Below are 15,861 nucleotides of genomic sequence, written 5' to 3'. Positions count from 1 at the left end.
TGGTTCTGATGTAACTAAAAACGACTCAGGAAGGCCGTCTCCTGCGATCTAGGGGGTCTTATGTACCCAAAATTTTCTGGTACGCTACGCGCCAACCAATGGTGGCGCTCCGCTTAGATAGTATAGTGTCCCCCTCACTTTCTGAAACCTGCTGACGCCCATGACACGTGCAATGTTGAAATTGTATATTATATCATGCTGAGCTTCTAAATAAATATATCGGATTAAACTCGTAAGGTCGATGGTATACATGCTGATGTGTATTGCAATTGATATCATGCATAATTATTATTGTGGCGGGGGGGGGGGGGGTGGGGTGGATAATGGGACGGTTGGTCATTATCGTACTCAGTAATTTGGTGGTTCATAAATTAATGCTAATAATTCTTGTCAGTTGGTTGCCTATAATGAGTAGGTAGACCCTATTGTTTTTGGTGCCCATAATACAAATATTACTCAAATTTTAACTTTTAAATTGCAATAGCTTGGCAACCCTTAGTTGGAATTTCTTCAAACTTTGTATGGTGATATTGATAGATAGCCTACACATGCTGATTGCAATTGATATCGTGCTTAATTATGAGGGGGGAGGCTGGGGGGGGGGGCTTAGCGTAACTAACAGAAGATTGTATGCACCATAGCTTGATAGCTCATCTCATGAATATTAATGAGGTCAGAGGGTCAAACGTCAATATCTTCAAAGTACAATAACAAAAGGTTTTCCTTATTTACAGCTGTTGTCATACAAAAATTCCCAGAGAAAACGCCAACAGAAGTCAAGGCCTACATACACTGGCGGAGAAACAGGGGGGGTTGGGGGGGTTTTAACCCCCCCACTTTTTGAAGAGGGGGGTTGGCCCACACAATCAACCCCCCCTAGTTTTTGCCAGTAATGTTCTGTTATAGCCTATGTTATGTGCTCCAAATGACATAATAAATCAAATTATTATATTTGAAATTGTTAAAGTCATTTCAACCTTCTACCGGTAGGCTACATCAACAATTAACGACCGAAAACCGAGTTAGAATTGACCCATACATTATTTCTAGCCCCTTTCCCCCACCTTGCGCATTGGAACTTGTAGCTCATAGCGCTAACTTCACCCCACAACAGACATACACAAAATAACGTTTTGTTGCTGTTGAATAGCTTTGGATCTGTATACACTTGCCAACTTCAACGAGGTGAAGGAAGGAAAAGAAAAAGAAGAAAGAGAAAAGGAGAAAAGGATGGAGTAGAAAATACGGCAAGAAAACGGGAAGAGAAAGAGGAACAGTGACAAAATTATTCGAATTTGTAAAGCAAACAGCAGATATCACATCATATCAGTGAGCATGAAAATGGCGTTCCACGATAAACAGCCTCCAAACCATGGGCGCAGATCCTGGTGAGGACTGCGGGACGCGTCCCCACCAACTTTTTCAGTAGCGGGGACATGATATACCGTGTCCCCACCAATTTGTCTTGACCAATAGCTGCATTTCAAGTTCCCCTGTATTGAACTTTGGCGCAGTTTGATCCAGCATTGTGCAAATGACATGCAGCAGTTCTCATTTTATTGTATTTTATCCACAGTTGTTAAATATAGGACGGAAATCGCATTTGCGGCAGTCTATATTTGTTTTCTGGGAGAGGACCCCAGACCCATCGTATATACAAAAGTCTACTTGGATTATTTGTCCCCTGATTTTCCTTCTGCAGACGCCCATGTATTTCTCCAAACTAAATTTCTAAGCCATGAGATCTAAAACTTAAGGAGGTTTAGGAGCATCATTAGGTCTGGGAAGTGTTATTTCCGGCGATCTGGGAGGTATATTTGCCCAAAAAAATCGTACGCTACGCGCGAACCCATGGTTGCGCTCCGCTTAGATTGTGTCATAGAACAGACATGCGTCCCCACCATTATCCAAGACTGATCTGCGCCCATGCTCAAAACTGTCGATGTGTGTAGTGTTCGGTTTCGGAAATATCTGGTGTATTTTTATTTCCTTCAACAAAATTTTTTAGTAGCCGTCTGAATTTTCGAAAATTCCCTAACCAACATTCTTCATCATACTTCATCATACTCGTGCAATTTTGACCCGTCTGTTAGGGTTTGAAGGAGGTTTTTCTATATCGGTTGTCCATAGATGATATTTTGTGCAACATTATGGGTATGTTTTGAAGTGAATTTATTCACGAGAATTGTGAATTTTCAAATTCTGAACAGTGGGGCTGACGGATATTGTGGGCCGCGATGAAGAATCACCTACAAAAGCAATGATCCACAGGATATGTGATGAAGTCGAACATGATGTGTGACTGGTGACAATCTTCAAAAAGGTTATAGATGAGAAAAAAAGTATTTGGAAAAAACTTGGTTCTCAGGCAAAAGTGTACATATGGTTGGTCAGTTTCAAGCCCGAGAAGTGCCATTTCCGGTGATCTGGGGGTACCAAAACCAGAAATTTGCTTGTACGCTGCGCGCTAACCTATGGTGGCGCTCCGCTTAGATAGTAATACGCGCCCCCGGGTTAGAAAATCCTGCATACGCCCCTGGTTAAATGCAGCTTTTCAAGGCCTGGGCAGTGCCATTTACTGCAATCTGGGAGGCAATATTTGCCAAAAAATTCTTGTGCACTTCGCGCCAACTTATGGTGGCGCTCCACGTAGATAGTGAGCCAGCAGTTATGACTTTTTATTTCATCAATGGCCTGCAACCCAGGCGCGTAGCCAAGGGGGGGGGGCGAAGGGGGCAGCCGCCCCCCCCCTTGAGCATATTTTTTACAAAAATTTTTAAGGTTTTTATGATATCGCTAGTATTTTCAAAAGAGAAAATGCTAAGATACAACTAACAAGGCATGATAGTTTGCAATGCCGAATCTACAGTTTCGCCCCTCCCTTGGCAAATTCCTGGCTACGCGCCTGCTGCAACCCCCCCACTTCTGACAAGAAATCTCCGCCACTGCCTACATAAGACAGAAGATGGCTAATGCAGTAAAAGCACAGAAAAGGAAGGCGGCAGTGGAGCAGTGACATTTTGTTATATTTGATGTTATTATGATAATTTCAGTGGTTTGTACATATTAAAGATGTTAGAAATAAATTGACTGAACTGAGAACTTTCTGTATTCTTCTATTTAGCTTATGTGTAAATTTAGGGTAACACTGAGATAACACTATGGCTAATAGTCTGATAAATTGCAGTAAAACCATACATAAAGAAGGGTATATCTATGGTAAAAGTATGGTAAAATTATGGTTAAACCATGGTATATTGTGGTAAAACTATGGTTAAAGTGTGGTAAATTGAGGAAAAGCTTGGTAAATGACGATATATTGTGGTAAATCTATAGCAAAAGCATGATAAATTAGGGTAAAACCATGGTACATATTGTGGTTAAACTAGGGTAAAAGAAGGGAATATTTGTGGTAAAAGCATGATATATAGTGGTAAAATTACGGTAACAGTGTGGTAAATTAAGGGAAAAGCGTGGCAAATGACGATATATTGTTGTAAATCTATGGTAAAATTAGTGTAAAACCAAGGTGAATATTGTGGTAAAACTAGGGTAAAATTGTGGTAAAAGTAGGGTATATTTGGGGTAAAAGTAGGGTAAATGCTCGGTAAATATTGTGGTAAAACTAGGGTAAAAGTCTGGTAAAAGTATAGTATATTTGGGGTAAAAGTAGGGTACATTTGGGGTAAAAGCATGGTAAAATTAAGGTAAAACCATGAAAACCATGGTAAATTGTGGTAAACTAGTATAAATGCATGGTAAAATTATGGTAAATTGTGGTAAAAGTAGGGTATATTTGGGGTAAAAGCGTGGTAAAAGTAGGGTATATATGGGGTAAAAGCGTGGTAAAACCATGGTATATTGCGGTAAATTTAGGGTAAATGCATGGCAAAAGTAGGGTATATTTGGGGTAAAAGTAGGGTATATTTGGGGTAAAACCACGGTATATTGTGGTAAACTAGTGTAAATGCATGGTAAAATTGTGGTAAAAGTAGGGTATATTTGGGGTAAAAGCGTGGTAAAAGTAGGGTATATATGGGGTAAAAGCGTGGTAAAACTATGGTACATTGCGGTAAATGTAGGGTAAATGCATGGTAAATGTCAGGTAAATTTGGGGTAAAACCGTGGTAAATTTGTGGTAAAACCGTGGTAAATTTGCGGTAATGTACTACGGTAAATGCATTGTAAAAGTAAGGTAAATTGTGGTAAAACCGTGGTAAATTTGCGGTAAAAGCGTGGTAAATTTGCGGTAATGTACTACGGTAAACCGCGGTTTACCGCGTCCATAGGGCCAAAACACCGCAGTAATGTACAACAAATTTACCGCAGTTTTACCGCGGTTTTACCGTAGTAAAAGTGTGGTAAGTTACCGCGGTAAATTTGTGGTAAATTTTTTGCTGGGAAACGGGGCCGTTACGTTAACGTACCAACGAACATACTATTTCTATAACCACTGGGAGGGTGGGGGGGGGGTGGACAGTCTTTAGTTCCACTGAACTTGAAAGGAGGCAACTTATGCGAGGATTCTGACAGATAACTGGTCATAATTTCTTCTTTTTGTTTGACAGTGTTGTTCTTGATGGATAAAATATTCCGTTGTAACTTTCATATTCTGTGAGAAACGTCCCCTGTACTTCGTTTGATCAGGGAAAGCCTGAATGTGAAAAGGTTTGACAGGGAGTTGTAATATGTTTGATGGGCATTAACTTGTGTGGCCCGTTCCGATGTGCAGCCTCTGGCTGTTCCACTCACGGGCAGCCAGGAGGGCCCAGATGCGAAGCCTCGGTAAGGGTCCGAGGACGAATTCCATGGAAACTCTTGCGGGTAAGCACTTTCGTGAGACATTATCTGGCCTTTCTGGGACCCAATACCAATATTTTATGGTTAATTAATAATCTTCTGGCAAAAGTCTTAAGAGGAAAGGCACTTCCTGCCACCCAATACGGAGGGCACTTTTGCACATGCTTTCAGCTCAAGTGAAGGGCTTGGGGCGTTCGCCCCGTTGCCCTTGTGCTGCAGGTGACCTTGGTAATACATGTTTGGGTCTATAACAGCCTCAGGCATACTTGCAACAGTTTTTTTTCCCGATTTTAGCAGTTATTGAAATATTGAGTCTCTTTCCCTGTCTCATTGCTCCTCGCATTTTCTCCTCATATATTCCAAATTTGAGTTGGAAGCCACCCGACGTGTAAGTTGTAATCCATAAGCCCTTGCGGGTTTCTCCCACATTTGTGGTCGCTTGAAATAACTGATTATTATTATTATAATTATTATTATTTTTATTGTTGTTGTTATTATTATTATTATTATGATGATGATTATTATCATCATTATAATTATTCTTCTTCTTATTCTTCTTCTTATTATTATAATATCCGAATCAAATCCGAAAACACATGAATACAGTGTATGAGCATAGCATTAGAAAATCGAATTTCAGTCAACAGTTTTGAGAAACGGAAGTATGCCCTCTATTTCTCTAGCTCAGCTCTGTAAGGCCTAAGGATAGGGCTTGATTGTTGACATAACGACATGGTAACCATTTCACCACGGGACAATTAAACTGGGGTCTAGGAATAATAATTGACAGGGTGCCCGACGTCAGATGTACCGTTGCGTTGGGTAGGAAAGAATTTGTTATTACCAAAACAAGTGTTAATTTGTTTGCGATATTGTTATTTCAAAAGTAAGCCGTATGTATGGTGAATCACAAAACAGTTTCTTATAATTTAGGTTGGTCATAAGTAAGGCTAGGCCTAACGATAAACCTTTAGGGGCCTCTCCTTACTCCTACTCCAAAGTTAGTCCTAGTTAACGTTACGATACATTGCTTGTACGTGTCCTTCTAAGTTCTACAAGCGCTTCTAAAGTGATACTTAAATCACATTGGTCTACTCTAGTACTTGAATGTACACAATAGGGAGTCCTACAGGGTTTAGACACCCTCAGTGCCTAGGCTATGCCAGTATGCTTAGCGCCAGGGTTCGGTTTCTTCCGGAAGAAACCTATTTCTTCCGGGGACGTGGAAGAAACTGGAAGAAACCTGTTTCTTCCAGGTTTCTTCTAGTTTCTTCCGGAAGAAACTGGAAGAAACCGGAAGAAACTGGAAGAAACTGAAAATTGGCATATAGGCAGCACAACCCACATACATGATAAAGAGACAAATAGCTTACCACCATCTGACTGAAATGCATACCATTGAAACCATCAAAATATGATATTTTTGTTTGGATTATAATTTTGGTTTTTTTTCTACACCAAAAGATGTTTGCATATAAATCACAATATTGAAGGACTACTTATCATCTCGCGATCCCCCCATCAACCAGAATTGCATAACTGGCCATACTTTATGAATGATTAACCTGGATTGGCCCATGCACTGAGGATTTAATACAATGAACACCAAGCAAATAGCCGAACAATATCTATTAGATTTAGGCAACAGTTTCATTTCTGCAACTCCCTAAATTACAACTTGTAGTTAATAGGAGGACTTGTCATCCCAACAGCAAAACAACAAACATCCACAATTAAACACAGCTGGCCATGAGCCAGCCCTCATTTCACACTACAACTTCCAATCGAATCTGTAACCCTCATGTCTTGAGTTCAATCTCCACAAAACATGGTCATACTGGTCAATGTAATCGTAGTAATGAGTGTGCATTGTAGTAGGCCTACAGTACACTAGTTTCCAGGGAACACTTGTCCCTCCACTCAGAAACTAGTTTTTAACTAAGAACTGGGCTATAATCAGGACCAGTCTGGTCTGCAAAATATTGCTTGCCCATAGTTGTTCCCTTAATTGTCCGATGCTACAGTAGCCTATTACTATATTGTGTACAGTATATGCAGGAGGCAGGTCATGTGCTCCAAACCTACTGTATAGACCCTCTAGATGACACTATAGTGCTTCTTGTCCATTTATTACATAGTAAGAAATCATTGCAGGTTGTTATGAAACTTTATCAACAGTTTTTCCCCAAAAAATGAGTTTCTTCCATTTTGTCCGGAAGAAACTGGAAGAAACCTATTTCTTCCCAGTGGAAAAAACTGCGGTTTATTCCGCGGTTTTTTCCACCCCCCGAAGAAACCTGCGAACCCTGCTTAGCGCAAACAATCGATCTGTAGTGAAAGTAATTTCAGCATCAACTTAGGCCAAAGATAGGCCTAAAATATCTTAATTCTTCGATATGTTAGCCAAACATTCGGCATTAGCTGATTAAAATTCAATAGCAGTGACTACTGGTTTGTCAATAGGCCTATGTTACTTAGATCTTCTCCACTGCTTTCAAACTAATGTATGATGAATCTCAAACTACAAAACATCACCAGAGGCAGAAGTTTATGTCTTTGAATAACATAGGCTTTGGTGACCATATTTTTTCTGGAAGGCCGGGAACGTGGTATGCGATAGACCCCCTCCCACTTCTATGTTGACATCAAGGAATAATACCCCGGGGTAGCATTTTGAGGATCTCTCAGTGGTTTGGTGCTTTTATGTTTCAAGGGTGATTGTCAAATGTCCAAGTTTGGAACAAGTTATGTAAAGATAAAATTCCATTGCTAAAATTGTTAAATGTTTTTTTTCTCCCCCTTTGATTATCAGATATATTGGGCATATCATGGACTCTATTACTGAAGGACATTAGTGGAAGAGCTGAATTGTGACTTTGGACGAAGAAGATGCAAGATCCAGAAGAAATATCCATAAAGGTTAAACATCTCACCGAAGATGCCATCAAGTACATGGTATCTGGCGACAATAAAAGAGCTTTTGAAAATTACAGAGATGCTTTCAAGTTGTCGGTGAATGTGGGAACGCCTCAACAGGTGTTATCCTGTGCTTGTAACTACGGGGCGTCCTGCCTGGTCAACGACAGGGCGGACGAAGCCATCAAACTGTTGGAAGAATACTTGCACAAAGTCGTCGACGCCCAAGAGGAGGACACCAATTTCTTCACATTGATCGGCGATGTCCACTACAACCTCGCTCTAGCGTACAACGTCAAATACCAGTTTGATCTTGCCATCAGTCACTTGAATAGCGCCGTCAAAATATTTAAGGAACTTCACGTGGTCGCTCCGTTGGCCGAATCCTACCAGCAGCTTGCCGATGTTTTCGCCAAAGCTGGTAAGAGGCAAGCGGCAGTGGAGGCCTACCGTCATGCTGCCAAAACTTTCAAAGAGAATAAGGACAAGGTAGCGGAAGGAAAGTGTTATATGAAGCTCGCCAAGATGCATTTAGAAGCCAAGGAGAGGGACGAAGCTGTAACTCAACTCAAGAAATGTGAGAAAATATGTGCAGTTCTTATACAGAATGAGCAAAAATTTGGTAAGTTAAAAGTCTGTCAGTAAAAATCATACATGTCTAGATAGTAAACAAAGAAATATGGGTGATATGAGAAGACTCATAAGAAAGTCATCTTGAAACTAGGAAAAATAACTGACATTTTCCCTGTGGCTAGTTTCCATATCATATTGTGTGAGATATATGATGTAGTTTAGTTCCTCTGAATTAAATTTGCACCCAGATTTTTGTTTTGTTTTTGCGCTTACTCCAACATAGCTTTTTAGAATTGTTCAACCATTTTCTTGCATTCGTGCATGGAGGCAGAATACAGGGAACCATTTATCCAGTATGGCATCGCAAAAGGTTGAGTTGCTGCACAAGTGTAAATATGTACAGTATATGCAGTTTTCTACAGAGGAACAATATAGTGATTATTCAATGGGATGAAAGACATCAGAGCATTCGAAAATGCTACCGTAAATATGAACATTTAAATTATTCCCTGGAATACATGACTCTCTTTTCTTCAATGGCATCTAGCATCCTTAGGATATGGAAAGAGATAAAGAAATTCATGGCTTGAAAGGGATTGGAACCAGTTACCCGAGTCTGGGTTACAAACCCAGCGCTCTACCAACTGAGCTATCCAGCCATTAGTTTGGTGGTCCCAATGTTAAAAAATATGTGTACATAGTAATAGCACATAGGGGGCGGGGGGATAGGACTAATGACCACCTTCTGCCCTCCACCCTTCTTTTTCGATGCACATCTGAGTGAAACTTATGTGAGGAGAGTTTCATGTAATTTTAACCAACTGCTTTCCTCTAACTTTGGTCATTTTTTCCACTCTCAGGAACATCAAAGAGATTTGTCTATGACCTTGCGATGCTTTTCAAGAAAGCCAAAGAGACTGACAGAGTCATCGAATGGTTACAGACAGCAGAGGGCGTCGACCTACCGAGCAAACCAACTAACGAAGAAGTCAATCTGCACGCCGTGATCGTTCAAAATTTGGGGAAGATGTTCATCGAAACGAGGAACTACCTCCGTGCGGTGGAAAAGTACCGAAAGGCAGCTGCTTACTTTGGTGAGTCTCAGTGATTTGACATGTAAAAGTTGGCCTACAGTACTTCCAGTCAGTTTTAACAAAAAAGGTCTTTTTTGATTTCTCGATGAAGAATGAAAATGAATATTATGCATTAAGCTGAGGGGGCTGCAGCTTTATTGCAACCAGGATTCATATAGAGGCCATAATCTCTATTGTGTTCCGTAGTTTCCCACAATAGTTTCTACTGATCTGCTGAAATAATTTCTATTGTTTGATATTTATTCAGCCTCGCTGCAGGGGATTTTGCAGCTTTGCTGCAGCTTTTGACATGGTGCCTAAACTCAATTATGCACAGATTGGATGAATATGATACTTGTATACAGATCCGACCTACAGGACAGAGGTCTACAGACGACGAAAACACCCATTTGATGTCAGCATCTTTTCAAAGTCTGATACCTAGGTACATCTCAGCATCTGACCACTTCTCAAATACTGAGGAATCATGTTTTCATTGTAAATAAGTTCTTTCAAAAACCCATCCTTTCCCAAAATTCACAAAGTTAACCAGCCTTGAGATACCAAATCCAAAGAAGGCTCCATTCAATGAGACTGAACAGTTGGATATTTTGGAAAAGGTGATGAAAATCTGACTCCTGGTGTGGTTTTGAACCCACCAGGGAACCAACATGTAGTGGTTATGAAAGCTACACTACTACACGTTCACCCTATAGCTGGGGTGGGCAACCTACAGCCCGTGGGCCACATGCGGCCCACCAGTGATTTTTTGCTGTCGGTGAGATGTCTCAAGAGAAAGAAAAAAATCAACCTTTTTTTACATCATCACAAAAAACAAGCTATAGTTGCTTAGAATTTATCTACACTAAGGATACTGTCAGGTAGGCCTATTATCACCATTAATTATCAACTGTACTGAATTGACATTATGTTTTTGTGAATACAGATTAATTACACACACCTATTGCTTGAAAGTCCTTTGAATCAATGGTTTGATATCAACAGCAGGTCATTGGTTAGGTGCGGCCCAGTCAATTTTTCACTCTTTATATCTGGCCCATCCATTCAGAAAGGTTGCCCACCCCTGCCCTTTAGTAATAAGTAGGTTCCCCTCTACCATTGCTCTTGTCTCACTGATTCTGTTTTTATTGTTTACACATTTATTTTTTTACAATTACAGCTAATTTTGTCTACACTGGCTATATACATGTGTACACATTAACTATTGAAGCTGCTGCATCTGTATACTAGCTATGTATTATATACTACTGTATCTTATAATCACTAATTAATTTATCTTTCTATACTAGCTGTGATATATATTTTCAATATAAGACACATTACTGGCTTGCAAACACCGACACACATGCTAAGGTTTTCATTAAATCAGGATTGTATTAACTTTTTGCTAACATTGGAGAACAAAGCCTTCCTTCATCAGAAAATACAGAATATGTATGTATTTATCTACTATATATCTACTGAAAGTGAGATCTAACCAAATGGCTGACTGTGATGACAAGCAGCATTTTGGTTTTATTTTAAGCCCATTCTTGCTTAGATATGAAAAATTCTTTTAACATTTAAATAGTAACAGCTAATATTCACAAATTCCCACTTTGCCTATATTGGTATCCTCCAATAGTCAAGCAATCTGGAAAAAAAAACATTTCATCATGTTATATTTTGAGTGGATATGTAGTAGATAAATTGGCTTTGTTCTCCCATGTTAGGCAAAAATTAATACAATTCTGATTTAATGAAAACTTAGCATGTGTGTCCTGCTTAAATTGCAAGCCAGTATTGTCTCTACGCAAATCCATAAGAAAGGACCAGGGACAGACGTACAGTAGTATAAATATGAGAAATTTGCTATAGAGATTTTTTATTTCATATATCTGTTTGCACAAAGGAGAAAACATGGATTTTCATTTGTCGTATTCTATACTCTGATTTATGCATAAAGTTTTGTGAAGCAATATATGGGAAATCCTTCAATGTCAAGTAGCTGCTACACTGTTGCTATGGTGATTGTTAGGTTTCTATTTGATTAACTATGTGTCATGCACAAGATGCTGTTTCTGGCAGTTATTGAGGCAAAAAAATGACAACGTGCCAATTTTGTCTGTGATATATTGATCTCTACTGTTACTAAAGGTTTGTACAAGCTATGAGATGTATTACTTAAAATGTTTGGGAGAGTGATTGGGAGGGTAGGAACTGTAGAGCAGTGGTATAACTGAGATGTCAGTTGGACTGGAAGGAGGAGTGGGGAAGGGAGAATGGATGAGAGAGAAGGGTTATTGGAGAAGGGGTTAGGGAAAAGAAATGAAATTGGGATAAGGGAACATCTTGTAGCACCACACTTTATGATTTAAATGACAGGATTGAGTGCATTTATATAAAAATGAAATGCTATTGGTAGAGATCCTAGGGTAGGAGAAGGTCAATTTCTCCCCCATCCTCCCTCCTTCCTACCCAACCCACCTCCATCCCTTCTTTAAGTTATTGATTTGAAACAATGTACTTTAAAAAAATGAGACTTCAATTGTTTGATACAATTTTGTTTTTTACCATTTCCTTTCAAAATACAGGTCAACTTGGTAATACTAAGCACAGAGCGTGGTGTTTTTATCACCTTGGTGGTATCTTCCTGACTCTGAAAGACTCAAGAAATGCTGAGAAAAATTACCATGTTGCTTATCAGATGTTAGAAGACGAAGGTAAACGGAATTCTAGAGAGTAACTTTTGATAGGAATCTAGTTAGTGTTGTCTATGATGGGGAAACTTTACTCCATTCCTCCCTAACCCAACTCCTGTACATATACAATTAGATCTATCTAAGCCTACCACACTTGGTACCATTCTTGCTCTGTGCCCTCCTCCACCCTCTCCCTCCACCACCTCCCCCTATAAAGAATCTTGAGTTAACAGTTTGTGTTGTCCTCGATGAGGAAGATTTACTTCATTCCTCCCTTACCCGATTCCTGTACATATGCACTTAGATCTATCTAAGCCTATAACAGTTGGTACCATTTTTGCCCTGTACCCAATCCCCTCCCCCCCCCCCCCCTAAAGCTTGTAATGGTTATTTTGTAATTAGAAATTGAAGCTTAAACAAACTGAATTTCTTATTTGTGAGAAATAAGGGAGTGTACAATTGTGATAGCACAGGCATACCTGTTTGCTTCAAGTTCACAAACATCTCAAGCTGTGACGACTTCAGCAATCACTATATTAAAATGGGTAGGAAGGAAAGAAAGGAAAATATATAACAGGGATGCTTTGATTAAATGTTCCTTTCTTTTTGGGGAAAGATAATAATCAAACCTAAAAAGTAAAACATAGTATTAAATATAATTTGCTGTTTAAGAAAGGAATAATTTCCATCTGGAGTGTTCTTTTAAAATACAGACTTAGTTTGATATGTGACTATGATGCCGTGTGAATGAACTGTTGTTTGCTTAGAGAGAATTCTGTAAGAATTACTTTGAATGTTATTTTTGATATTTTAGGTAACATCAGTCACTTGTGGAAGGTCAAAGAAGGACTAGGGGATCTCCACACTGTCACGTACCAGTACTCGGCAGCAGTGACATACTACAAGGAGGCCTTAGCGTTGATAGGAATCCAAAGCTCTAGAAACGTTATCAGAGACCAGCGACGGATCGTCGACAAACTCACCGCCGTCCTCGACTCTCAGAAGAATGGAGGCAAACGTGACATCCACATCTCGTACAACGACCGGAGACCGGTGGTTCTGCCGATGAGTTATGTGAGTAGCCGAATTATAACCATAAGAAAACCATAAATCCAGCCAGTTCTTCGGCACTATCGGAAAAAATGTCTTGGAAAATTTTGTTTGTATTTATGATTATTTTCTATTACCTTCAAACTTGTAGCAGATTGAAATATTGCTGACATCTTCTGAAATTTATGTGCAGGGGGTTGGAAGGAGGAGGGGGGGGGGGGGAGTGGGAGTCAAGTTGGACAATTTAATGTTGCAGTGAGTGACAAAGGTTCATAGTCTGACAGTTACAGAAATTCAAGATTAATTTATGTCTTGGCAGGTTTTGTCTCTTGTGATCAATACTATGTTTATATGTACTTCACTTTCTTCTTTCTTCTTAACTTCTTAAAGTTTTAACAAGAAAAAAACACGCCACTGAACATTGCTTGACTTTGGATATTAGGCACTATATTTAAATATTGATATATTGATTGATTGATGATAGATTCATAGAAATAATGGACAACTGCACAACTGTTTCCGTTGAATTAATTGGATCCCATTATTAGATTTCATGGTACTTCTGTAATGTAATATTTTCCTTCTCTTATCTCTGTATTGTAGGAATCCTCATTAGAATACAGCAGTATCGGTCTACCACCAGTACCAAACAAGGTCAATGGACCTACCACATCTACCCCTGTGGGTGCAGATGGAAAGAGGAGCAAACGCAGGTAAAGGAATTATTTTTGAATTGAACAGAATTGAACAGTTTTTGAAACTCACTGCAATCAGTATTTATCATATTGAAAAATGTGGATAGTAAAGAACCCATTGAGATACTGTAAGAGTGGAAACCATAATGATGTTAAACAGGTTAGTATTAGATTGGAAATCTAGCCTAACAGATTCATGTCCAATCAATCTAACTAGTGACCAGTGTACCAAGATTGAAGGTATAGAACTGTGTTTCATTCGATCGTGTTAAGTAGGACCAGTGGAGGAAACATTTAATCTTGACAGGGAGCCATTTTCAGACTTCGGACTCATACTGGCCTTGACACCATTATCTGGTGTGAGATTACAAAAATTGATGAGACTTTTGATGGCTTCTTGGTAGCATAGGGAACAAAGAACCTCCAAATATCACAAATGAATCAGTTCAAGAGCAATGTATTGATTTAGTCAGTGTTTTGATCATTATTATTACAGTACTTAATTAAACTTGAATGTGCCAAGCACAGAAAATGCTGCTTCTTTGAGATGTGTAGAGTAAGTTCTCAACTCTAGTTGAAGGAACTACACACAGACAGCCAATCGCATTGGTTGAGTTAATCATAAGTTAATACAGACCAATAGTTCTGCGCCAATGTTACTCTTCTTGGAAATGTAATTTGCATAAATGCATAATCATGTGGTCTGAGGTCATTCACTGCATACTTGGTATGTTGATTAATAAATATAAGAACCTGTGTGTGTGTAACCGTGCTTGTTTAATCTCATAGGAATCACTAAGCCTTCTAGCTCAAGCGCGTAGCCAGGGGGGGGGGGCAAAGGGGGCGACCGTCCCGGCTTGAGAATATTTTTTTATATCGCCATTTCCAGCTATCTGGGAGGCATTTTCAGCCAAAAATTTTCTGTACGCAATGCGCCAACCTATGGTGGTGCTACGCTTAGATAGTTTGCCTACAGGCTTTGCTCCTCCCTTGGCAAATTCCTCGCTACGCGCCTGGTCTAGCTTCCTCGTAAATATATCGAATACAGACAGCATTGTTACAAGAAGGATTAAAATAAACAAAAGTAAACAGGTTTTTTTTTTTTGTTAAATGTTGTGGGTTTTTTCCTTTCCTTTTTCAAGAAGCAGTAAAAGAGAGAAAGCAAAGAAAGGAAGAAAGAGGTCTGACCTACTGACCGCTCCCGTCCCCAACGGCGTCGGCGAATACGACAGCGGGAGCGATCTGTCTCTGGTGGAAAGAGAAATGAGGAGACAGCTGAGCTTGTCCTGTTTCCTCGGTGCGAGGAGGAGCCATTCTTTACCCAAAGATTTAGAAAAGTATGTGTCCGTGCACTCTACATGAAAATGCAGCTTTTATTGCACTTGGGCCATCTGTTTTGCCAAATCTACAGAATTTTAATCTGCATAATATTGCAGTCGATCATATTTTTCTGATTTTTATCGTGAATAAATGTGAAGTTAGTCAGTAATTTTAATAATTCTATCCGATCCTATTCTTTCCATTTCATTCTCCAGAGAAGTTTGTACCATCACATAAACTTTTCATAATATATCAGTATGATCATTTCTGATAATGATTCTATGTCAAAAAATAAAATAAAATAAAAATAATCAATGAAAATGTTTCCGAATATCCGCAGCAGCTTGTGATTAATGTACGTGGCATTTCATCGGCTAGAATCCTGGTTCGAGATATAATTCCACTTTTTTGGTGCTCTATTGTAACTTTTACCGTTTTGATTTCAGTACTTACGAAGATCCCACCGGCAGCGATGAAGGGAAGCCTTCGTTACTACAACGATCGGCAAGCCAAGAAGAATTACGGAAGGGAACAAAAAAAAATGGCTGGAGGATATTTGGAAAGAAACGTTCTGGTAGCAGCTCGGATTCTTCTTCTTCTTCTTCAGGATTAGAAACAGTGTCTGTGAAAAGGTTCGTTTTTTCAAACCAGATCAGGAATCATTGGTTCACACTTTTTGTAACATACACTTAGTACTATTAGTTACAATTAAGAACATGAAAAGAAGTACCT

The 15,861-nt window shown here is 39.4% G+C and overlaps 1 protein-coding gene across 1 annotated transcript in view; it reads left to right on the top strand.

The window, feature by feature from the left end:
• Positions 1–5,483: 5,483 nt before the first annotated feature.
• The window catches only part of LOC139978193 (uncharacterized), an 18,807-nt gene continuing 8,429 nt past the window's right edge, over positions 5,484–15,861 (top strand). The window contains exons 1-8 of the mRNA XM_071988129.1: positions 5,484–5,622; positions 7,613–8,338; positions 9,150–9,383; positions 11,957–12,085; positions 12,879–13,138; positions 13,718–13,827; positions 14,952–15,146; positions 15,576–15,761. Of these exons, the coding sequence (XP_071844230.1) occupies positions 7,690–8,338; positions 9,150–9,383; positions 11,957–12,085; positions 12,879–13,138; positions 13,718–13,827; positions 14,952–15,146; positions 15,576–15,761 (1,763 nt within the window). The 5' untranslated portion in view covers positions 5,484–5,622; positions 7,613–7,689. The remainder of the gene's footprint in view (positions 5,623–7,612; positions 8,339–9,149; positions 9,384–11,956; positions 12,086–12,878; positions 13,139–13,717; positions 13,828–14,951; positions 15,147–15,575; positions 15,762–15,861) is intronic.

The sequence above is a fragment of the Apostichopus japonicus genome, chromosome 13 (genome assembly GCF_037975245.1).
Source record: "Apostichopus japonicus isolate 1M-3 chromosome 13, ASM3797524v1, whole genome shotgun sequence".
In the NCBI taxonomy this organism is placed as follows: Eukaryota; Metazoa; Echinodermata; class Holothuroidea; order Aspidochirotida; family Stichopodidae; genus Apostichopus; species Apostichopus japonicus.
This window is presented reverse-complemented; position numbering and strand designations above follow the sequence as displayed.